This window comes from Scylla paramamosain, chromosome 42 (assembly GCF_035594125.1).
Source record: "Scylla paramamosain isolate STU-SP2022 chromosome 42, ASM3559412v1, whole genome shotgun sequence".
Taxonomy (NCBI): Eukaryota; Metazoa; Arthropoda; class Malacostraca; order Decapoda; family Portunidae; genus Scylla; species Scylla paramamosain.
Window position 1 is genome coordinate 10,322,638 of NC_087192.1, and position 25,829 is coordinate 10,348,466.

The 25,829-nt window shown below is 41.6% G+C and overlaps 2 protein-coding genes across 6 annotated transcripts in view; both read right to left on the bottom strand.

Annotated features, from left to right (window-relative positions):
* Positions 1-25,829, bottom strand: part of LOC135093160 (Bardet-Biedl syndrome 7 protein homolog) — a 301,301-nt gene that overhangs the window by 119,880 nt on the left and 155,592 nt on the right. For all 5 annotated transcript variants that reach the window (XM_063992082.1, XM_063992083.1, XM_063992081.1 and 2 more), the window contains one exon: positions 7,368-7,520. The gene's annotated coding sequence lies outside the window, so the exon portion shown is untranslated. The remainder of the gene's footprint in view (positions 1-7,367; positions 7,521-25,829) is intronic.
* LOC135093209 (uncharacterized) lies at positions 10,304-20,136 on the bottom strand. Its single transcript, XM_063992184.1, has 5 exons — positions 20,009-20,136; positions 15,241-16,180; positions 14,781-15,066; positions 14,609-14,622; positions 10,304-10,459 (listed from the first exon to the last, which is right to left on the bottom strand). Exons 1-5 carry the CDS (start codon positions 20,134-20,136, stop codon positions 10,304-10,306), a joined length of 1,524 nt encoding a protein of 507 aa, XP_063848254.1.

The window sequence follows — 25,829 nt, forward strand, 5'->3', positions numbered from 1 at the left end:
AGAAAGTGTCAAAATCCTCCCCCTAGTGACTTCTGGCACCTTACCTAAAAACATCTCCAATAACTTTTCTTCTTCTTTCCCTTCTTTTTTTTAAACTAGATGGCACCACTGCTATCACATCTATCTCTGAAGCTGAACTCTTCACTCAAACCTTTGCAAAAAAACTCTGCCATGGATGATTCAGGGCTTGTTCTTCCCTCTCCTCCACCCTCTGACCACATCATTTTTTTTTTTTTTTTTTTTTTTATGTAGGAAGGATACTGGCCAAGGGCAACAAAAATCTAATAAAAAAAATGCCCACTGAGATGCCAGTCCCTTAAAAGGGTCAAAGCAGTGGTCAAAAATTGGTGGATAAGTGTCTTGAAACCTCCCTCTTGAAGGAATTCAAGTCATAGGAAGGTGGAAATACAGAAGCAGGCAAGGAGTTCCAGAGTTTACCAGAGAAAGGGATGAATGATTGAGAATACTGGTTAACTCTTGCGTTAGAGAGGTGGACAGAATAGGGGTGAGAGAAAGAAGAAAGTCTTGTGCAGCGAGGCCGCGGAAGGAGGGGAGGCATGCAGTTAGCAAGATCAGAAGAGCAGTTGGCATGAAAATAGCGGTAGAAGACAGCTAGATATGCAACATTGCGGCGGTGAGAGAGGGGCTGAAGACAGTCAGTTAGAGGAGAGGAGTTGATGAGACGAAAAGCTTTTGATTCCACCCTGTCTAGAAGAGCAGTATGAGTGGAACCCCCCCAGACATGTGAAGCATACTCCATACATGGACGGATAAGGCCCTTGTACAGAGTTAGCAGCTGGGGGGGTGAGAAAAACTGGCGGAGACGTCTCAGAACACCTAACTTCATAGAAGCTGTTTTAGCTAGAGATGAGATGTGAAGTTTCCAGTTCAGATTATAAGTAAAGGACAGACCGAGGATGTTCAGTGTAGAAGAGGGGGACAGTTGAGTGTCATTGAAGAAGAGGGGATAGTTGTCTGGAAGATTGTGTCGAGTTGATAGATGGAGGAATTGAGTTTTTGAGGCATTGAACAATACCAAGTTTGCCCTGCCCCAATCAGAAATTTTAGAAAGATCAGAAGTCAGGCGTTCTGTGGCTTCCCTGCGTGATATGTTTACCTCCTGAAGGGTTGGACGTCTATGAAAAGACGTGGAAAAGTGCAGGGTGGTATCATCAGCATAGGAGTGGATAGGACAAGAAGTTTGATTTAGAAGATCATTAATGAATAATAAGAGAGTGGGTGACAGGACAGAACCCTGAGGAACACCACTGTTAATAGATTTAGGAGAAGAACAGTGACCGTCTACCACAGCAGCAATAGAACGGTCAGAAAGGAAACTTGAGATGAAGTTACAGAGAGAAGGATAGAAACCGTAGGAGGGTAGTTTGGAAATCAAAGCTTTGTGCCAGACTCTATCAAAAGCTTTTGATATGTCCAAGGCAACAGCAAAAGTTTCACCAAAGTCTCTAAAAGAGGATGACCAAGACTCAGTAAGGAAAGCCAGAAGATCACCAGTAGAGCGGCCTTGACGGAACCCATACTGGCGATCAGATAGAAGGTTGTGAAGTGATAGATGTTTAAGAATCTTCCTGTTGAGGATAGATTCAAAAACTTTAGATAAGCAGGAAATTAAAGCAATAGGACGGTAGTTTGAGGGATTAGAGCGGTCACCCTTTTTAGGAACAGGTTGAATGTAGGCAAACTTCCAGCAAGAAGGAAAGGTAGATGTTGACAGACAGAGCTGAAAGAGTTTGACTAGGCAAGGTGCAAGCACGGAGGCACAGTTTCGGAGAACAATAGGAGGGACCCCATCAGGTCCATAAGCCTTCCAAGGGTTTAGGCCAGCGAGGGCATGGAAGACATCATTACAAAGAATTTTAATACGTGGCATGAAGTAGTCAGAGGGTGGAGGAGAGGGAGGAACAAGCCCAGAATCGTCCAAGGTAGAGTTTTTAGCAAAGGTTTGAGCAAAGAGTTCAGCTTTAGAAATAGATGTGATAGCAGTGGTGCCATCTGGTTGAAGTAGAGGAGGGAAAGAAGAAGAAGCAAAGTTATTGGAGATATTTTTGGCTAGATGCCAGAAATCACGAGGGGAGTTAGATCTTGAAAGGTTTTGACATTTTCTGTTAATGAAGGAGTTTTTGGCTAGTTGGAGAACAGACTTGGCATGGTTCCGGGCAGAAATATAAAGTGCATGAGATTCTGGTGAAGGAAGGCTTAAGTACCTTTTGTGGGCCACCTCTCTATCATGTATAGCACGAGAACAAGCTGTGTTAAACCAAGGTTTAGAAGGTTTAGGACGAGAAAAAGAGTGAGGAATGTACGCCTCCATGCCAGACACTATCACCTCTGTTATGCGCTCAGCACACAAAGACGGGTCTCTGACACGAAAGCAGTAGTCATTCCAAGGAAAATCAGCAAAATACCTCCTCATGTCCCCCCAACTAGCAGAGGCAAAACGCCAGAGGCACCTTCGCTTAGGGGGATCCTGAGGAGGGATTGGAGTGATAGGACAAGATAAAGATATGAGATTGTGATCGGAGGAGCCCAACGGAGAAGAAAGGGTGACAGCATAAGCAGAAGGATTAGAGGTCAGGAAGAGGTCAAGAATGTTGGGCGTATCTCCAAGACGGTCAGGAATACGAGTAGGGTGTTGCACCAATTGCTCTAGGTCATGGAGGATAGCAAAGTTGTAGGCTAGTTCACCAGGATGGTCAGTGAAGGGAGAGGAAAGCCAAAGCTGGTGGTGAACATTGAAGTCTCCAAGAATGGAGATCTCTGCAAAAGGGAAGAGGGTCAGAATGTGCTCCACTTTGGAAGTTAAGTAGTCAAAGAATTTCTTATAGTCAGAGGAGTTAGGAGAGAGGTATACAGCACAGATAAATTTAGTATGAGAATGACTCTGTAGTCGTAGCCAGATGGTGGAAAACTCGGAAGATTCAAGAGTGTGGGCACGAGAGCAGGTTAAGTCATTGCGCACGTAAACGCAGCATCCAGCTTTGGATCGAAAATGAGGATAGAGAAAGTAGGAGGGAACAGAAAAGGGGCTACTGTCAGTTGCCTCAGACACCTGAGTTTCAGTGAGGAAAAGAAGATGAGGTTTAGAAGAGGAGAGGTGGTGTTCTACAGATTGAAAATTAGATCTTAGGGCGCGAATGTTGCAGAAGTTAATGAAGAAAAAGTTGAGGGGGGTGTCAAGACACTTAGGGTCGTCAACGGAAAGGCAGTCCGACCTGGGGACATTTATGGTCCCCTCCCCAGATGGGGACTCCGAGGCTGGTGTAGGAGTCGCCATGATTTTAAAATTTTTGGAGTGAAGGGTGTGTGTGTTATTAGGTGCTTGTAGTTTTGTGTGGAGAAAGAGAGTTGTCTTTAGAGGGCAGGCTGTGACTACCCCCTTGTGTTGTGAGACACAAAGGGAAACGTTCAGTGAGGTCACAGCTGGGTTTAATGATAAGTTCACAGCACCCCCTGAACAGTGCTTTAGACCTCACTGGGAGTAATTATCGTTTCGGCAGGTGTCTACTGCCTCCTCCTGTGAATGAATCATGCTACCTATTAAAATTCTTCGCAATGTTTTCCATGCCCTCACTGACGTAAACCCTTGGAAGGCTTATAGTACCTGATGGGGTCCCTCCAATTGTTCTCTGAAACTGCGCCTCACTTCTTGCACCTTGCCTAGTCAAACTCTTTCAACTCTGTCTGTCAACATCTACCTTTCCTTCTTGCTGGACGTTTGCCTAAATTCACCGTTCCTAAAAAGGGCGACCACTCTAATCCCTCAAACTACCGTCCTACTGTTTTAATTTCCTGCCTAACTAAAGTTTTTGAAACTATCTTCAACAGGAAGATTCTTAAGCATCTATCACTTCACAATCTTCTATATGATCACCAGTATGGGTTCCATCAAGGCCGCTCTACTGGTGAGCTGGCTTTCCTTACCAATCCTTGGTCATCCTCTTTTAGAGATTTTGATGAAACTTTTGCTATTGCCTTAAACATATCAAAAGCTTTTGATAAAGTCTGACACAAAGCTTTGATTTCCAAACTACCCTCCTATGGCTTCTATCCTTCCCTCTGTAACTTCATCTCAAGTTTTCTTTCTGACTGTTCTATTGCTGCTGTGGTAGACAGTCACTGTTCTCCTAAATCTATTAACATTGGTGTTCCTCAGGATTCTGTCCTGTCATCCACTCTCTTCCTATTATTCATCAATGATCTTCTAAACCAAACTTCTTTTCCTATCCACTCCTACGCTGATGATGCCACCCTGCACTTTTCCACGTCTTTTCCTTAATGTCCAACCCAAGAACCCAAGCCACAGAACGCCTGACTTCTGATCTCTTTAAAAATTTCTGATTGGGGCAGAGCAAACTTGGTATTGTTCAGTGCCTCAAATGCTCAATTCCTCCATCTATCAACTCAATACAACCTTCCAGACAACTATCCCCTACTTATTCAGTGACACTCAACCGTCCCCATCTTCTACACTGAACATCCTCGGTCTAACCTCTTCTAATAATCTAAACTGGAAACTTTACATCTCATCTCTAACTAAAATAGCTTTTATGAAGTTAGGCATTCTGAGACATGCAGTTTTTCTCATCCCACCAGGTGCTAACTCTGTACAAGGGCCTTATCCATTCATGTATGGAGTATGCTTCACATGTCTGGGGGGTCCCACTCATACCACTCTTTTAGACAGGGTGGAATCAAAAGCTTTTCATCTCATCAACTCCTCTCCTCTAACTGACTGTCTTCACCCTCTTTCTCATTGCCGTAATGTTGCATCTCTTGCTATCTTCTACTGCTATATTCATGCTAACTGCTCTTCTGATCTTGCTAACTGCATGCCTCCTCTCATCCCACAAACTCACTGCAGAAGACTTTCTTCTTTCTTTCATCCCTATTCTGTCCATCTCTCTAATGCAAGAGTTAACTAGTATTCTCAATCATTTCATCCCTTTCTCTGGTAAACTCTGGAACTCTGCCTGCTTTTGTATTTCCACCTTCCTATGACTTGAACTCCTTCAAGAGGGAGGTTTCAAGACACTTATTTTTCAATTTTTGACTACGGCTTTGGACCCTTTTCTGGGACTGGCATCTCAGTGGGCTTTTTTTTTATTGGATGTTTGTTGCCCTTGGCTGGTGTCCCTCCTACATTGTAAAAAAAAAAAAAAAAAAAAAAAAATCAGTGAGGTCCTGTGATGTTAAGCACAATAAGATGAAAATTTCATTGAACCATCAAAATTTGTTATCAGTGCTAATGTTGATTTCTGATAGATGATGAATGTGCTAAAAACATTATAAATAAGGAGATATAACACATGGCAACACCAATACCTACTTGCTGTGTATTATGTGAAACTGCAACACTGAAAGGCTGTATGATAACACTGTACAAATATAAAAAAAAATAAATTGGTACCCACAGGAGAACATCTTTCAAAAAAATTATGGTGGAAAATTTTAAATCTCATTGTCTGCGAGCAGCACTAAGATGAACTCCACATGCTCACAGGAGCAAGTCCAAAAGGTCACACATACCTGAGGTTGTGAGTAGTTTTAGCAATGAGTCTGAAGAGATGCTGTCAGGAATAAGAACTTTGTTTTTGAGCAATGTTGTCATCTTTATATTAAGGGTTGCAAAAATGTCCATCATTATATTACATCCAATTTTGCTATAATGATCACTTCATTTTCCTTTGTATTGTTGCAGAGATGGCCAGGAGGATGCTATTAATGTACATAAAATGCATGTGTATGGAGAATGAAGCACATAGAAGCGGCAGCGAGGCGCCTAGAGTAATGCCGCTGGCATCTGTGTATAAGTTGTTATGTCTAGTTTGTGAATGAAGCATGGTTATGTTATTCTGAGGGTACATGAGCATATGATTTAGCATATAGTTTTACCTGTATTAGCTAGGAGAGAGTATGAAGATTTGTGTGTGTGAATTAGAGTGTGTTTATAAGTTACATACTGGCAACACTGGAAGCGAGTGACTGTGTGGCTGCACAGAGAGCAGCAAAAGTTAGCTGTATAACTATTGGCAGTGTGAGTGCATTGGTGAAGAAATGGAGTGATGAGGGACATTAGGATGTGCCTCACCACAAACAGAGTGGTGGGAGCTCCAAAATGTTTAATAACATCTTACATGGTATCAAGAGACAGTTAAAGGTATATCCTTACCTTACAGCACAATGTTTGTAGTGAAACATATCCCCACGTCCCTCATTGCTGCATTTCTTCACCAACACACTGACAGTCTCTTCAATGCCAGTAGTTATACGGCTTATTTTTCTATTCATTTCATCATTCTAATGAAACACTAAGATTTGTATTATGTAATCATGGCCTGTATATTTTCCAGGCATTGCACATCTCTCAGTCGTTTTGTTAGCTGAAGCAAGGAGCAGTCACAAAAGATAGCTTTCCCTTTTGTCAATAAGTCAAACAGTGAATTAATTATTCTATGCTTTCAAAAACATATGAGGGGCTAACTTAAGATGCCATGTAGTCATTTTCTCCTGGCAGATTTTTTCAGACCGAGGAAGAGAGTTGCCAATTTATGCTACATGACACTCACATCAACGGGAGTTCTAATCCTAAATGTCGCTGAGTATATATATATATATATATATATATATATATATATATATATATATATATATATATATATATATATATATATATATATATATATATATATATATATATATATATTGCTTGTGAGTGAGCAGACAGTAAACTCAAAGCAGGAATGATGTGGCTCATGAGCAAAATTATCATTTATTAACCTAATTATTCAGCAACGTTATATATTAAATAAGCTAACAATGAGGTAATTTTTTAGATTTACACTATAACCCCCCTAACCTATCTGGGGGGCTGCACTGACCTGGCCCCCCTCCAGGGATACTAATCTAACCTAACTTAGAAAGGAGTTGTGCCTTCCTCGACCCTCCTCAGGGATACTAATCTAACCTAGCCTATCATACAGGATCAGGTCTAGGAAATTTTTGGAAGTGCCCATATCTATTTTGAAACCTATGGATTTCCCACAGAAACTTAAAAGATAAAGTTTCTCAGAATCATGTAAGGTATGCAAAAATTATATTCCCAATGTTGCAGAGGTATCCAAAATTATATTCCCAATGTTGTAGAGTATGGTGTAAATCTAGAATAATACCCAAACTGTTCTGTGTGTATCCACTGCTACCAGCAGTTACCTACTTTCCACCTGGACGCTGCAGCCTAGCAGGATGAAGCAATAAACCTTGAGCAAAACTGAGACTGCAGGTGTTCAACACACCTCACCAATACACGGAAGCCGTTGTTTTTACCCTTCCCTAACAGCTTTTCTCACCTGTCTGCACACACTTGGACGAGCCAAAGGTTGACAAAGGGGCAGTTCAAGACAGCTCTGGCAATCAGTTGGTCTAGCGAGGCATAACACTACAGCAGCTCTTCAGTGGCAGCCCTCCCCGTCACAAACACGGCGGTCCCGGCACGCACATTCCTGAGTGGAGGGGAGGGAGGAAGAGGCAGGGGCTGATCAGCTGTTTCTGACTTACCGCGCACATACATAGATACGAGGGGTAACAGTAAAAAAAATTCGTAGCATATGGTAGAAGGACGCGAGATACAGACTTTTAGCTTTTTTCATACAAAATGTATTCTTTTATAATTATGTATAAGAATTTTCAAGCTTCTAACGTTTTTTTTTTCTACAAATAACTGATTTAGGAACAGTAAGCTATTATAGAGGAAATGGACAAAATTAGTCATAGGACGGTCTTTCAGTACCTCCAAATCAAGGGCTTAACTCCAAGGAAATTCATGAGGACATGGTGGCTACTCTACAAGACAAAATGCTCCTTCATACAGCATGGTTAAAAAGTGGTCAGCTGATTTCAAACTGTTTCGTGGATCTGGTCCCGGCGGGGCAGGGACAGCCTGAAAGATGACCCTCGTCAAGGAAGGCCTGCCATTGTCACCACTCAAGAAATCATCGACAAAATCCGTGACATGTTGCTCACAGATCGGCGTTTGACTGAACATTATATTGCAAGAGAGTTCGGCATCTCCCAGGAACGTGTTAATGCAATTATCCACAACCATCTTGAAATGACGGTTTCAGCTCGATGGGTCCCAAAAACTTATTGAAAGCGGCTGAGGTGCAACATGCCAAAGAATAATCTTGTCATTTTAATGCTGATCCAGAAAAAATAAATAAATAAATAAAAATATAAATAAATAAAATATCCAGCGATTTGTGACCATGGATGAGACGGGTTCACCGCTTCCAGCCTGAGTCGAAAAAACAATCTAAACAATGGAAACATCATAGATCTCCAGCTCCAAAGAAGGCCAAGCCAGTGATCTCTGCAGGGAAGGTGATGGCTTCATTTTTTTTTTTTTTTTTTTTGTGGATTCTGAGGGGATGCTACTATAGTGGCTTATCTGACAAAGGGTCAATTTAATACTGGACCATACTACGCCAACCTCTTAAAGCAGCTGCGAGAGAAACGTAAGAAAAATCGGCGTGAAAAGCTGACATTAGGGGTGCTTTTCCATCAGGACAATGTGCCAGCCCACAAATCCGCTTTGGCTCTTGCTGCCATTCATGACTGAAGCTTCTAACTCGTTGAACATCCGCCGAATTCACCCGCTGGTTTGGTTCCCTTAGACTATTATCTATTCCTCAAGATGAGAAACAGCTCAGCGGTCAACATTTCGCCACGGATAATGACGTTATGGATGCGGTAGAGGTGTATTTGGAGGAGCAAGGCAAGTTTCTACGAAGAGGTGATCCGTTAGCTCAACGGCCGTTGGAATAAAAGTGTGAAAACTTGCAAAGGGACTACGTTGAAAAATAAATATATCAATTTGTCATAAAATTAATTCTTGTGCCTTAAGCCACCAATTTTTCAATCATCCCTCGCATGTCACTCTGCGTCTGCCTAACGAACGGAGGCTTTACAGTAGGTATGAAAATGTAATGAGACGTTAATGTCGTACCTTCTATTGGTGCACTATTTCAAGTAATTACAAAAATTTACTGGTGAAACCTTTATTTATCTATATATTTATTTTTATTTATGTATTTATCTATTATTAATGATATTTTTTTAATTAATTAATTTATTTTTTTTATTTTTTAGACTTTAACACCGAAGGCTTGGGGCCAAATTCTACTTCGTTCATCGTACGTTTCATCATCGCTCTTCTGGTTACTTTACGCAATCTGACCAACATGATTTTTATTATTTGATAATTAATATTTTTATTAATATTGTTACGCTCACCCCTCACTCCGGGCGGGCGTGTTATCCACACGGGCACAGGTCGAGAAACTAGAGCAGCGGGGCCTCAAATAGGTCACACTGAACGCCGGGACAAGGGACACACACACGGGAGGCCAGGGCACAAGGGAAAAACACGGGCACTATTTCCTAGGTTTATCGACAAATCCTCCGCAAGTACACTGCTTTACAAGTTCATAGGAACACCACAAGTCTCCCAGGGCACTCAACAGGCAAGGAAACACTCCCAAAGCAGGCAGGCACACGCTGGCTTCCTCTCCGGCCACGCGTCTCTCTCTTTTTTTCTCTTTCTCTCCTTTCCCGCCTCTCCAAGTGCTGCCACCTCCAACAATGCTGCCACCCGCACCCATTTACCCCTGGCGTAACAATATTATATGTCGTAAAAATAGTTCTTTCCTTGATAAAAGCAGCATTTCTCAAACTTTGTTGCTTCGTGGTGCACTAAAGGCAAGCTACATCTTGCACTTTGACAGCCCATCAACACTGCACAGTGTAGCACTATAGTGCAGCCCTAATATAAGGGATAAATTTAGAACATACCTATTGTTGTGGCTCGGTGTATCGTTGGCAACGCTGGCAGTAGCGAAGGAGCGTTGCAACGCTGCAAGAGCTGCAAGCCGTTTACCCGCGAACAGCTATCAGATCCACAGATCCAGATGGATGAACGAGCACTGGTTGGCCAACCAGAGACGAGCCGAGATTATAGAAGATGTTGCAATCGTCGGAAGATGATAATGAGAGATAGATAACAAGAACGTGGGTTTGCGTGACCCCGCTCCCCTGATCCGTCTGTGTCACGTCACCGCCATGTACCAGAGGCGTAGAGAGAGAGAGAGCTCTGTTCATGCCTCACGCCCGTGCTGGGTTATCAGCAGTGCAAAGAGAACGCAAAGTTTCGGCATTTGTCTCCACCGCCACGCCACCAGCAGAGCTGAGAGACAAGTACATGTACGCGTGTGCGCGCTGTTTCTGACCACTACGAGAGCCAGTTGCACCCTTTAGTGTTGACTGTAGCGTGATATAACCGAAAGAAAGTGACGTGCGGTTTCTCTGTCAATTGTATTGTACTGTGTTCTGTAGCGGCGGTGTTGCTCAGTGTGGCGCTGTACTGCTGTGTGCTGAAATTGTGTTTCTTTAAATAAAGACAAGAGAACGCCATCTGAGCCTGTCTCATTACCCTCGCCCCTTAGTAGCCTGTTGAGTTAGCCTGAGTGCGTGTAGTTGCCCCCTTGGATGTGAGTGTTTGAAAGCGGAAGTCGCCACAATATTATTAATTAAGGAAAACCAGGCGGTGCACTTTGGTGATAGTCACGGCGCGTAAGAGCGACACGGCGAATGATTTTGCAAATCGCTGGTATAGGATATTCCTAAAGCATTCAGCATGAATTTTACAATGGAAAATTTTTATTCTTTTACCATTCTACTCTGGACGAAACCTTTTTTTTTTTTTTTTCTGGTGGTTTTCAGTCTGTTTTGAATTTACATGTTAGTTTTCCCGCAAATCATTTTTTTCTTTTTAATTTTCATTCCCCGATACCTATCATAAATCAATGTTTTTCAATTAAAACGAAAAACAGATTCATACAAAACACTGACATCTACCGGCCAGGAAAAAAAAAAAAAATCCTTTCTCACAAGTAAGTACCAAAGCAATAACACTCACTCGCAATGTTCCCCCCCGAAAAGAACTGACTGTTGTTTGTTCGTAGTCGCGTTGCCACGGGGGCAAGCTTGCTTCCCATAAAGAAAAAAAAAAAATCTTTAAAAATTGCAGTGAGTATATATGGGCTCAAATTACTCAGAATGACAAGCTCTGTCTGATGAGAAGGGTAAGAAAAACCATGTTGATATTGGTGAAAGAGTAAATTAAAGAATACAGTTACAGTGAGGAAGGCCAGATCATCAATAAAACAGCCACGACGGTACCCCAATTTGAAATAATGCTGAGAAGTGATAGATATCGAACAGTATCTCAACAGTGTTGAGGATAGGTTCAGAAAAAAAAAAAAACAGGAAATCTAAACAATAGGTCGACAGTTTGAAAATGAGAGAGGTCACCCTCTTTGGAAAAAGGCTGAATGCAGGCAAACTTCCAGCAAGAAGAAAAGCGTATGTTGATGGACGGAGTCGGAGGGATTTGTCCAAGTAAGGATCAAGTGAGTATGAAGGCACAGTATTGCAGAGCAAAAAAAAAAAAAAAAAAAAGAATCCCGTCATCATCCTGAAGCCATTCGAGGGTTAGGGCCAGCGAGGGCATGGGAACATTATTAGGAAGAATCTCAACAGAATGCATGAAAAAGTCGGAGGGTTTAGAAGGTTCAGGACGAGAGAAGAAATGTGGAATGTATGCTTCCATAATACACAAAATTACCTTCATTATGCGCTCAATATACGAGTACTGACATGGGTCTCCAACACGAAAGCAGTAATCATTCCATGGAAAATCAGCATAATATTTCATCGTCCCCCCCAGTTAGAGGAGGGAAATCGTTAAAAGCATTTGCACTTCAGAGGATGTTGAGGAGGAATTGGAGTGACTGGGCAAGATACTTGTCTTTCTATCTACTCTCTCTCTCTCTCTCTCTCTCTCTCTCTCTCTCTCTCTCTCTCTCTCTCTCTCTCTCTCTCTCTCTCTCTCTCTCTCTTTCTATCTACTCTCTCTCTCTTTCTATCTATTCTCTCTCTCTTTCTATCTACTCTCTCTCTCTCTCTCTCTCTCTCTCTCTCTCTCTCTCTCTCTCTCTCTTTCACACATCTGATTGGGTGGGTTATCAAGAGTTTCTCCTTTTGATCCTGTAAGAATCTTGTTAATCTGTCTCTAGAACCATAAAAAATAAAAAAATAAATAAATAAATAAAAACCCGTCCAGTTTCAAGTAGACTGAGCCCTTTGAAAGTAGTGGAGGTGCGGGGCAGAGGTGTTTCAGAATACGGTCTTTCATTCTGAGAATGTCTTCTGGTTTCTATTGTTAATAAAACCATAAAAAACGGCTTTAAAAATCCGCGTAGCTTCAACTAGAACCCTTTGAAAGTAGTGGAGTTGTGGCGCAAAGGTGTTTCAGAATACGGTCACTTACCCTGAACGTGTTTTCTGGTTGTTTTTGCTTGTGATTCTCTCATGATCCAGAGGAAATGTAGCAATTGAATAAAAAATAAAAAAAAATGAAGGATGAGGAAGAAAGAAACGTAGAAAGATGAAATGAACAAGGAAGATGGAAGGAAGAAATGAAGGAGAAGGAATACAAACGTGAAATTATTTTTTTCTTTTTTTTCGTTGTCTGTTTTTCTTTTCGTCCGTTATTCATTTCTCTTGCGATATTTGGGAAATTTTTGAGTACCCTTTCCTCTCTCTCTCTCTCTCTCTCTCTCTCTCTCTCTCTCTCTCTCTCTCTTGGCAACATTCCTTTACATTTGGACTCACCTAAAGATCAGTGCATGTACCCTTCTGGCACATAACTGAATTTTACTGGTCTTTGTGAAACTCGCTTAAGTGACGCAATTTGTCAGTTATATGGAACAGGTGGCAGCTTATCTAATATTGCAATATATATATATTAACAACAGCTAAATCAATAGTAAATTCAACAATAAACTAAATCAAAGCAAAAAGTAATTAATTACTAACTTTATATAAATACACTAAAATTGAATTAAATCTCTTAATTAAAACAGAAAGAAACATCAGTAGACACCTGCCGAAACGATAATTACTCCCAGTGAGGTCTTAAGCACTGTTCAGGGGGTGCTGTGAACTTATCATTAAACCCAGCTGTGACCTCACTGAACGTTTCCCTTTGTCTCTCACAACACAAGGGGGCAGTCACAGCCTGCCCTCTAAAGACAAATCTCTTCCTCCACACAAAACTACAAGCACCTAATAACACACACACCCTTCACTCAAAAATTTTAAAATCATCATGGCGATTCCTACACCACTTAGGGTCGTTCTGTCGACGACCCTAAGTGTCTTGACAGCCCCCTCAACTTTTTCTTCATTAACTTCTGCAACATTCGCGGTCTAAGATCTAATTTTCAATCTGTAGAACACCACCTCTCCTCTTCTAAACCTCATTTTCTTTTCCTTACTGAAACTTAGGTGTCTGAGGCAACTGACAGTAGTCCCTTTTCTGTTCCCTCCTACTTTCTTTATCCTCATTTTCGATCCAAAGCTGGATGCTGCGTTTATGTGCTCAATGACTTGACCTGCTCTCGTGCCCACGCTCTTGAATCTTCCGAGTTTTCCACCATCTGGCTACGACTACAGAGTCGCTCTCAAACTAAATTTATGTGTTGTATACCTTTCACCTAACTCCTCTGACTATAAGAAATTCTATGACTATTTAACTTCTAAAGTGGAGCACATTCTGATCCTCTTCCCTTTTGCAGAGATTTCCATTCTTGGAGACTTCAATGTTTACCACCAGCTTTGGCTTTCCTCTCCCTTCACTGTCCATCCTGGTGAACTAGCTTTCAACTTTGCTATCCTCCACGACCTAGAGCAATTGGTGTAACACCCTACTCGTATTCCTGACCGTCTTGGAGATACGCCCAACATTCTTGACCTTTTCCTGACATCTAATCCTTCTGCTTGTGCTGTCACCCTTTCTTCTCCGTTGTGCTCCTCCGATCACAATCTCATATCTATATCTTGTCCTATCGCTCCAATCCCTGCTCAGGATCACTCTAAGCGAAGGTGCCTCTGGCGTTTTGCCTCTACTAGTTGGGGAGACCTGAGGAGGTATTTTGCTGATTTTCCTTGAAATGATTACTGCTTCCGTGTCAGAGACCCGTCTTTGTGTGCTGAGCGCATAACAGAGGTGATAGTGCCTGGCATGGAGGCGTACATTCCTCACTCTTTTTCTCGTCCTAAACCTTCTAAACCTTGGTTTAACAAGCTTGTTCTCGTGCTATACATGATAGAGAGGTGGCCCACAAAAGGTACTTAAGCCTTCCATCACCAGAATCTCATGCACTTTATATATCTGCCCGGAACCATGCCAAGTCTGTCGTCCAACTAGCCAAAAACTCCTTCATTAAATCTTCGCATTCAAAGGCCAAAATAGGAAACGGGTCATTTAGATGAAGAAAAAAAAAAAAAAACGGACAAAAACAATGAAGAATCTCTCTCTCTCTCTCTCTCTCTCTCTCTCTCTCTCTCTCTCTCTCTCTCTCTCTCTCTCTCTCTCTCTCTCTCCAGTAGTATTGATTGATTGATTGATACATTTATTGTTGCATTAATAATGAAATACAACAAAGGAGGAGCCAACAACCTTGCCACCCACCCCCTGGACAAAGACTTAAGGGTAGAGTATCAAAAATATAAGAATATAGTATACATTACAAGAATATAAGTAAATAAATAAATAAATACAGATATTGCACACCTTATTGCATACATATGCAATTAACCCACATGAGAGGGTATTCAGGTGAAATGGACCGTGGGACCAGCACCTTCTAGGGCGTGGATGAGATCACAGTCCATTGGGGAGGTAGATTGGAGAGCATACAGTGCAGCCTGATTGCCAACATAGAAGTATACATCCTTATGGAGAGGCGCCACAATATGGAGCGCCTCCAGAAGAGAATACAGTTCTGCCCTAGTGGAGGACATGTGTGAAGGAAGCCGCCTGGAAACCTCAGTGTCAGTGAAGTGATTGGCAGAATTGTAGTCGCGAATGAACAGCCCACTTCCGGTCCTGCTGCCATTGACTGATCCATCACTATAAACATGAAAAGCCTGAACGTGGGGGTACTTGGACAATTTAGTCATGAACATGTCTTGCAGCACATGAGGGGCCCAGTCCCTCTAGGGCTGATGCAGTGAGTGAATATCAACACTGACACGGTGAGGATTCCAAACGGGTTGGAGCAGTGACATAACAATGTTAATACAGGCCTCGGCTATACCTACACTTGTAAGAACTCCCAAGATCTTCCTGAAGTATGGAGTTGTAGGAGTCCGAGGATCATGATACAGGGGGGTCAGTGATCCCTTCAGAGAATCGGAGCCCGTGCATAGTATCCGACCAACAGTACGACAAGTAATTTCCTGTATCCTACACATAATACTCGGCAGGTACAGTTCAGCTCTGAGGACCTCAGTCCGAGCAGTTCTTGGGCATCCCAAAATTATTCTCATGGCTTCATTCTGAACAAGCTCCATGGGACGGAGCTGGGTGGCACTAAACTGTATTAAAACAGGGGCTGCGTAATTAATGAGGGACCGTACGACAGATATATAGAACATCCTTAGGACTGGAATGCGAGCCCCCAGGTCCCTGTTTGCTAGTAGCCGAAGTGGCGCTAGCCGTGGCAGACAGAGGTCTCGAACATAGTGTACAGCGTGGAGTGACTTCCTGAAACTCAGCTGTACACCTAGGTACTTGTGTGTATGAACTCTAGAGATGGGAACATTATTTACAGTGGGTGGTCGAGAGACCTTCCCTTTGACTTGAAATTTGGTTTTATATTCATTAATTACAAGTCCCATTTGAACACACAATGCTGCTAGTTGTGACAGAGCTAACTGGAGAGTCCTGGGTGTGGGGCATTGGAGGAGCATGTCGTCAGCATAGATGAGGACCTGGGTGCCCTGCGGGAAGGAACAACGCGCAATTTTGTCCATTAAAACATTGAAAAGCATTGGACTAAGGACTCCACCCTGTGATGTCCCAATCTCAAAGACTTCCTCAGAGGAGACTGCACCTTGAAACCAAACCTGTGCTGCTCTATTGTACAAATAGTCCCTGATCCATCCTAATAATCTACCTTTGACACCTTTGAAAATGAGTTCCTCCATAATAACATCTTTGTTGGTCCTGTCGAAGGCACCCTTGAGATCAACAAAAGCTCTGCACGTAGCATCCTTATTTATAAGGTACTCAACAAAACAATGACTTGTGGAATGACCTTTTAGGAAGCCATGTACTCGTACATTGCCAGAGAGTACGTGGCCCACCTTATATGTAAGCCTGTTCAATATTACCCGTTCCATCATCTTACACAGACTGCTGGTGAGAGAAATGGGGCGAAAGATGCCATCACCTTTGGGAATTGGGATGATAATGGCTGATTTCCAGGAGTGGGAAAGCTTGCCTGCAGTGAGAGTAGTAGTAGTAGTAGTAGTAGTCTTAACATTATTATTATTATTATTATTATTATTATTATTATTATTATTATTATTATTATTATTATTACTGTAATTAGTGTGTGTGTGTGTGTGTGTCTGTGTCATCACACACTCACGCCTCTTACTTGTTATTGAATGAAGGAACACACACACGTATATACATACAGACAAACAGACAGATTGGTGGATAGACAGACAGAGACAGGCAGATAGATAGACAGACAGACAGGTTGATAGACAAATAAATAAATAGATAAGAGCTGAGAGAGAGAGAGAGAGAGAGAGAGAGAGAGAGAGAGAGAGAGAGAGAGAGAGAGAGAGAGAGAGAGAGAGAGAGAGAGAGAGAGAGAGAGAGAGAGACGAAAACTAACATACACTCAAATCTTAACAAGGAAGAGTAGTAGTAGTAGTAGTAGTAGTAGTAGTAATAGTTTTCTGGAGATTTACTGTTTTTTCTCTTTTTGATTTTTTATTAAAGTAATTATTTTCCTTCCTACTTGTATTATTATTATTTATTATTATTATTACTATTATTATTATTATTACTATTATTATTGTTATTATTATTGCTACTATTACTACTACTACTACTACTACTATTACTGCTACCTTTGTGTGTGTGTGTGTGTATGTGTGTGTGTGTGTGAGTGTTTATATGTGTGTGTGTGTGTGTGTGTGTACGCGCTCACTAAATTCATTGGCGTCATTATACGTAAAGAGAGAGAGAGAGAGAGAGAGAGAGAGAGAGAGAGAGAGAGAGAGAGAGAGAGAGAGAGAGAGTCCTTCCCCAAAACACACACACACACACACACACACACACACACACACACACACACACACACACTGCAAAGTTTCCCCAGACAGTGAAAAGCCTTAAGTTACAAGTTATTAAAAGTCACTTCGTCACTTATCACACCTTCCCTCACCTTACAAACTCCAGGACAGGCACAATAGACACTGAAGCACAGGTATACATGTCTTAAGCCTCCCCGTGCTGAAAGACCAACTAGAAAGCCCATAAAATATTGAAGGAGGTGAAAGATTATGGGGGTTTATGATGAGGTGAGAAGCTGTTAATGAAGGTCAGGTGAGGAAGGATACAGGTGTTTCAACCAAGAGACAAAGAGAAAGAGTAAAAACAAGAGTAAAAGGAAAGTGATAAAGTAACAGAAAAGTTTAAAAAATGTAGCAGAGATAAAGCAAGAAAAGCAATAAAGAGGAAAGGGGAAAATGAAAGGAAAAATGAAGAGGAAAGGAAGTAGCAGAGGTGACAAAGGGAAAATAATAAAGTAAAGAAAGAAAATAAAAGGATATGATAATGAGATCAGGGATGTAGAGAGAGAGAGAGAGAGAGAGAGAGAGAGAGAGAGAGAGAGAGAGAGAGAGAGAGAGAGAGAGAGAGAGAGAGAGAGAGAGAGAGAGAGAGAGAGAGTTTCCCCTAACCTTTCATTTTTATCACTATCATCCTCTCCTATTTTTCTTCACCACTTGTTTATCTTCTTACATTTTGACCTCAATGAAGCACAAGTCTGTTTTACTTGTATTAAATTGCCTGCCGTTAATATACCTATACATTTATCCTGTTAGTTTGTCATTAATTACTACATCTAGATATTTGTATTCTTTTTATTCTTTCAACTTGTTTGTTAGTTATGACAAGTGGATTAGACCGAAAATCAATTATAATTTTTTTTTCATTTTCCTTACATTTAGTTTATGTAGTTGTTATACCATGATACAAAGTTATCGACTTCAGCCAACAAAACTCGTGCGAATTATCTTTCCTAATTTTGCCTATTATTGCAGTGCCGTCTGCATATCTTATTATAAAACAACTAGGATATTCGCTTCCACAGTTATGTAGAGCGGGGGATCGGTACAGAAACTTCCAGACAGGTGCCGTGAGTTTATTTGCGGGCGCTGTTCACAGGCGCAGTTAGATTCCGCAGACACGGTCACAGCAAGTATACAACAGAGGCCCAAACTCCAGGTGGTGCTTAAATCACAATAAAGGAAAACCATTGCAGGCGTGAGTGTGTGGTGTTTTAGGTAGGCGTCCAGTCAACCGAATGAGCGAGACCGTGGCAGTACCCAACGAGGTGTAAACCGCATTACTGGAACCTACCTCGAACTTCTAATGGTGTATCTATGTACTCCTACAGTTATTTGTATTTAGCGTAAGCAGTAGTGGAGCTAGAACACATCCCTGAGGTGCCCCAGTGTTCGTGATAGCAATGTCAGATTTAATGCTTTTAATTTTGGTATATTGTGTACATTCTGTTAGGTAACTATGGATCTATATAATTAGTTTACTGCTAACATTCAAACCTAATAACTTGTTTAGTAGAAATGGGACTGAATAGTGTTGAAAGCACTACTAAAGTAAATAAAGAGTATTCGAACCTGTGTATTTCGAGATTCCAGATGTTCATATATTGGGTGGAGCAATGTTAATACAACATCCTGAACACTCCTATTTTGACAATAGGCAAACTGTAAATTATCTCGTTTTGAGTATATATATTTATAGAGATAATGCTTCACAATGTGCTCAAATCATTTCATTGTAACTGAGGTTAGTGCTACAGGTCGGAGATCATTAAACTCTTTTGGGCTGTTATTTTTAGGTACAGGAATAATCTCTGATTTTTTCCACACATCCAATACCATGGATTGGTCAAGTGAAGCTTGGAAAAGATTACAAACTAGGTTAATAAGCTGTTCTGCACAGTATTTTAGTAATTTTGAACCAATATTATCTGGACCACATGCTTTTCTACAAAAGACCCGGATTCATGAAACTTAGCAACTAGACTTACTTGAAAGGACCAAGTTACCATGCCGCTACCAGAGGTGGTAAATCGGTATTCAGCAACGACATAGTAGCGGCCTGCTAGCATCTTTTGAACAATGCCTGCATCAGTTGCTGAACAACAAGCCGAGCCAGATGTTACGGTTCTTTTGTTGCCTCCTTTCTTCAGCTGAGGCGATTTCAAGTGAGGTGATGCTACGTCCATTATTTCTGCAACGAATACCAGACAACGTGTGAGCAAACGTTGTCGGTGTTTCCGCCAGGTCATTACCCCGATCTTCTAGCAGTCTAGCTGAAACAACAGATCGGATCATGAAAGTATATGTGATGCAGCCTTTGCTGGTGTTGCAGCTGAACCACCTGCCCCAGCACCACATGCAAGTGACCACTCGAAGATGACGCACAGTATAACAAGCCAGCAACCGACTGCTACTTCAGGCTGTTTCTACGTACACTCCGCCATCCGATACATCAAACTGTTTCTATTTCCAGTGTTTCCACAAGTGCAGTGAATTCAGCTCAGTTGGCATCCAGTCATGAATGTCGGTGACGCTATCATGTCACAAGTGTTGATATTGTGAAAGCGGGAATTAAGGTACAGCACAGTAGATAGCGAGGTGATCAGCTACCAACAACGCTGCACTGGTCGGGCTACGAGTATATCCAAGCGTGAGTGCGGCAACGACTCTGGGACCCACACCTGCAGAGCTGCCTTTTCTACCTGACCGACAGATGTACCTGACCAACAGATGTACATCCTTGTGCTTCTGCATTCTGCCGAACCACAAGGATGGCACTCCTGCCTTGGACGTTAGGATGTTGGCAGCAAATGGCACACACATCAGCACGTATGGCAACAAGACCATCACTCATAATCTTCATCTTGGGCTGCCGTATATAGTATGGACATTCCTTTTGGCGGACTCGAGTTACCCATCATGGGTGGGGACTTTCTGTAGCATTATATCTTCTCCATCGATAAGTTGTATACATTATAGAGTGTGTGTGATCGACCAAGGGACGTTGTATACAGCCAGCCTACCGTTTTAAATTGACTGCCTACCTGCTCACCGCTGTTATAAGAGTTCTTGATTTAATGATGGACAGGATGTACACGTGTGATACCGAGACACAATTGATTACAAACGTGGCGATACTGATGTGCTCTCTCTCTGAACTCTGTGAAATGATAGTGAACTGATGACTGATATAAACTGACTCTCTCAATAGACTAACTCTCTAACTACGTGCACAGTTCTATTTATATGAAGAGAAACAGATCAGGATACATTCTCTGAGATGAAGAAATGACCAACGAGATACTTGGAAATGGGATGAGGGAGCCAATGGCAGAGGCCGTTATTTTGGCCAATGACCAGGGAGGGCGACAAGAAGGCGATGCAGATGTTTTCCCTATGGATTTGCAAGAATGTAGGGATGGAAGGTGTTATTCCCTTGAGAGAGCGATAGGGAGGAGAAAGGATAAAACAGACTAAGGCTGGCCACGTGGGCACACGTGGTGTGAAATATAAGAATGATGAAATACGCCGCACGTGGAATGAAATATATGAATAATGAATATATATATATATATATATATATATATATATATATATATATATATATATATATATATATATATATATATATATATATATATATATATATATATATATATATATATATATATATATATATATATATATATATATATATATATATATATATATATATATATATATATATATATATATATATATATATATATATAATTGTTATGACTAATGCGACTGATATGTGATGACGATGCTGATAGTAATAATAATAAAGATAATAATGATGACCATGATAACAATAATAATAATAATAATAATAATAATAATAATAATAATAATAATAATAATAATAATAATAATAATAACAATAATAATAATAATAATAATAATAATAATAATAATAACAATAATAATAATAATAATAATAATAATAATAATAATAATAATAATAATAATAATAATAGTAATAATAATAATCATAATAATAATAATAATAATAATAATAATAATAATAATAATAATAATAATAATGATCGTTTTTTTTTTTTATGTAGGAGGGACACTGGCCAAGGGCAACAAAAATCCAATAAAAAAAAAAAAAGCTCACTGAGATGCCAGTCCCAGAAAATGGTCCAAAGCGGTAGTCAAAAACTGAAGGATAAGTGTCTTGAAACCTCCCTCTTGAAGGAATTCAAGTCATAGGAAGGTGGAAATACAGAAGCAGGCAGGGAGTTCCAAAGTTTACCAGAGAAAGGGATGAGTGATTGAGAATACTGGTTAACTCTTGCATTAGAGAGGTGAACAGAATAGGGGTGAGAGAAAGAAGAAAGTCTTGTGCAGCGAGGCCGCAGGAGGGGATGCATGCAGTTAGCAAAATCAAAAGAGCAGTTAGCATGAAAATAGCGGTAGAAGACAGCTAGAGAAGCCATATTGCGACAATGAGAGAGAGGCTGAAGACAGTCAGTTAGAGTAGAGGAGTTGATGAGATGAAAAGCTTTTGATTCTATCCTGTCTAGAAGAGCGGTATGAGTGGAACCCCGTCAGACATGTGAAGCATACTCCATACATGGACGGGTAAATAGGAAAGCAGCGCGCTCTCTTATTGGCTGGGCTGCTACCAATGAGGAAAGAGAATGTGCGTTACTATGGCAACCCCTGGGTTACTCCACGTGGAGGAATGTTTTTATCACGTGACACGCACACAGCTCTTCAGTCCCATCACTGGCAGTCATGGCGGAGCAAAGGCTTGAGGCAATAGACACTGACCTTCTCATTAATGAAATAGAAAAACGTCCAGCCTTATGGGATATGCAGTCCCCGTACTATAAAGATAGGAATTTGAAAAAAAAAATGCTGGGAAGAGATTGCAGATATCTTCTGTAGTTCAGGAGAGGTTAAGGAGAAACAAGCTATGGGTAAGTTAACAGAATAACTTTATTATTTATTTTTTTAACTATTTCAACTTGTATACTACATCTGAGCAGCAACATGGCTTTCTCCCCTTTCCCCTGACATTAGCAGCTCATCGAATGATTTCACTGACATTCTAAAATAGTTGAAAAACTTGTCTTCATGTTCTCTTAAACTCGGGTACAAGGTTGTATACATGCCATGGGTAAGTCTGTCTTGTAAAATTGGATGAACCCAGTATCTTCTTTCTCGCCGCTTGCGCCGCTTCAAACGGCGATGCAAGATCCAAGCACATGCTACCTCTTCTAGATCCATCCTGGTTGAAACTGTCTGTTGCTCTCTGCATTCAGTGCATTGTTTGGCACACACATATGCACGCACAAACACAAGCGTCGCGTTAACGCCGCGTTTGAAAGCGCCTCGTGTGAGCGGTAGTTTCTAACGCCGCGTTTGCTAACGCGCGTTGGAAAGCGCCTCGTGTAAACAGGGCCTAATTAGCAAGGGACCCAGACGTTAACGCGGCGTCAGGCAAAACGCCGCGTCACGTGTGACCGGTTCCTATAGACTACCATTGACTTTGCTAACGCCGCGTTTGCTAACGCGCGTTGGAAACGCCTCGTATAAACAGGGCCTTAAAAGGCCCTCGTATAAACAGGGCCTTAAAAGGCCCTGTTTATACGAGGCGTTTCCAACGCGCGTTAGCAAACGCGGCGTTAGCAAAGTCAATGGTAGTCTATAGGAACCGGTCACACGTGACGCGGCGTTTTGCCTGACGCCGCGTTAACGTCTGGGTCCCTTGCTAACGCGCGTTTGGCGAGCGGCTCGAGATACATTGAAGCATATGGGAACGGTTACACACAGCGGTAAACGCCGCGTTTTGAAAGCAGCGCGCTCTCTTATTGGCTGGGCTGCTACCAATGAGGAAAGAGAATGTGCGTTACTATGGCAACCCCTGGGTTACTCCACGTGGAGGAATTTTTTTTATCACGTGACACGCACACAGCTCTTCAGTTCCATCACTGGCAGTCATGGCGGAGCAAAGGCTTGAGGCAATAGACACTGAACTTCTCATTAATGAAATAGAAAAACGTCCAGCCTTATGGGATATGCAGTCCCCGTACTATAAAGATAGGAATTTGAAAAAAAAAATGCTGGGAAGAGATTGCAGATATCTTCTGTAGTTCAGGAGAGGTTAAGGAGAAACAAGCTATGGGTAAGTTAACAGAATAACTTTATTATTTATTTTTTTAACTATTTCAACTTGTATACTACATCTGAGCAGCAACATGGCTTTCTCCCCTTTCCCCTGACATTAGCAGCTCATCGAATGATTTCACTGACATTCTAAAATAGTTGAAAAACTTGTCTTCATGTTCTCTTAAACTCGGGTACAAGGTTGTATATATGCCATGGGTAAGTCTGTCTTGTAAAATTGGATGAACCCAGTATCTTCTTTCTCGCCGCTTGCGCCGCTTCAAACGGCGATGCAAGATCCAAGCACATGCTACCTCTTCTAGATCCATCCTGGTTGAAACTGTCTGTTGCTCTCTGCATTCAGTGCATTGTTTGGCACACACATATGCACGCACAAACACAAGCGTCGCGTTAACGCCGCGTTTGAAAGCGCCTCGTGTGAGCGGTAGTTTCTAACGCCGCGTTTGCTAACGCGCATTGGAAAGCGCCTCGTGTAAACAGGGCCTAACGCGGCGTCAGGCAAAACGCCGCGTCACGTGTGACCGGTATATATAGACTACCATTGACTTTGCTAACGCCGCGTTTGCTAACGCGCGTTGGAAACGCCTCGTATAAACAGGGCCTTTAACGCGGCGTCAGGCAAAACGCCGCGTCACGTGTGACCGGTATATATAGACTACCATTGACTTTGCTAACGCCGCGTTTGCTAACGCGCGTTGGAAACGCCTCGTATAAACAGGGCCTTAGTAAGACCCTTGTACAGAGTTAGCAGCTGGGGGGGGGGGGGGCGGTGAGAAAAACCGGAGAAGACCTCTCAGAACGCTTAATTTAATAGAAACTGTTTTAGCTAGAGATAAGATGTGAAGTTTCCAGTTCAGATTTTATGTAAAGGACAGACCGAGGATGTTCAGTGTAGAAGAGGGGGACAACTGACTGTCATTGAAGAAGAGGGGATAGTTGTCTGAAAGGTTGTGTCGAGTTGATAGATGGAGGAATTGAGTTTTTGAGGCATTGAACAATACCATGTTTATTTTGCCCCAATCAGAAATTTTAGAAAGATCAGAAGTCAAGCGTTCTGTGGCTTCCCTGCGTGAAATGTTTACCTCCTGAAGTGTTGGACGTCTATGAAAAGACGTGGAAAAGTGCAGGATGGTATCATCAGCGTAGGAGTGGATAGGACAAGATGTTTGGTTTAGAAGATCATTGATGAATAATAAGAAGAGAGTGGGATACAGGAAAGAACCCTGAGGAACACCACTGTTAATAGATTTAGGAGAAGAACAGTGACCGTTTACTAAAGCAACAATAGAACGGTCAGAAAGGAAACCTGAGATGAAGTTACAGAGAGAAGGATAAAAGCCGCAAGAGGGTAGTTTGGAAATGAAAGCTTTGTGCCAAACTCTATCAAAAGCTTTTGATATATCCAAGGCAACAGTAAAAATTTCACCAAAATCTCTAAAAGAGGATGACCAAGACTCAGTAAGGAAAGCCAAAAGATCACCAGTAGAGCGGCCTTGACGGAACCTATACTGACGAGCAGATAGAAGGTTGCGGAGTGACAGATGTTTAAGAATCTTTCTGTTAAGGATAGATTAAAAAGTTTTAGATAGACAGGAAATTAAAGCAATAGGACGGTAGTTTGAGGGATTAGAACGGTCACCCTTTTTAGGAACAGGCTGAATGTAGGCAAACTTCCAGCAAGAAGGAAAGGTAGATGTTGACAGACAGAGCTGAAAGAGTTTGACTATTGTTTCAGAGAACAATAGGAGGGACCCTATCAGGTCCATAAGTCTTCCGAGGGTTTAGGCCAGTGAGGGGATGGAAAACATCATTGTGAAGAATTTTAATAGGTAGCATGAAGTAGTCAGAGTGTGGAGGAAAGGGAAGAACAAGCCCTGAATCGTTGAAGGTAAAGTTTTTAGCAAAGGTTCGAATAAACAATTCAGCTTTAGAGATAGATGTGATACCAGTGGTGCCATTTGGTTGAAATAAAGGAGGGAAAGAAAATAAGTAGGTAAATGTAATTCTTATTATACGTAATTCTGTTTCAGTTATTTCCTCTTTTTATTTATTTATCCATTTTTTTTTTGTAAAAGGGCTGTATCAGTCGCATCAGTCATAACAATTATTAGCGTATGTATTTATCACTCATATATTGTCCAGTATTGCACGTGCACTGTCCTCAAGTGGCCAGTCTGATCTATTTTTAACCTTTCTCCTTCCTCTCTCCCTCTGAAGGGAATATCACACCTTCCCTACATTCCTGCCAGTCATTAGGGAAAACACTTGCCTTGCCTTCCTTGTCTTCCTTGCAGGGCATTGGTCAGAATAACGACCTCTGCCATTGGCTCCTTCACCCCATTTACAGGCACCTGATTAGCCATCCCTTCATCTCGGAT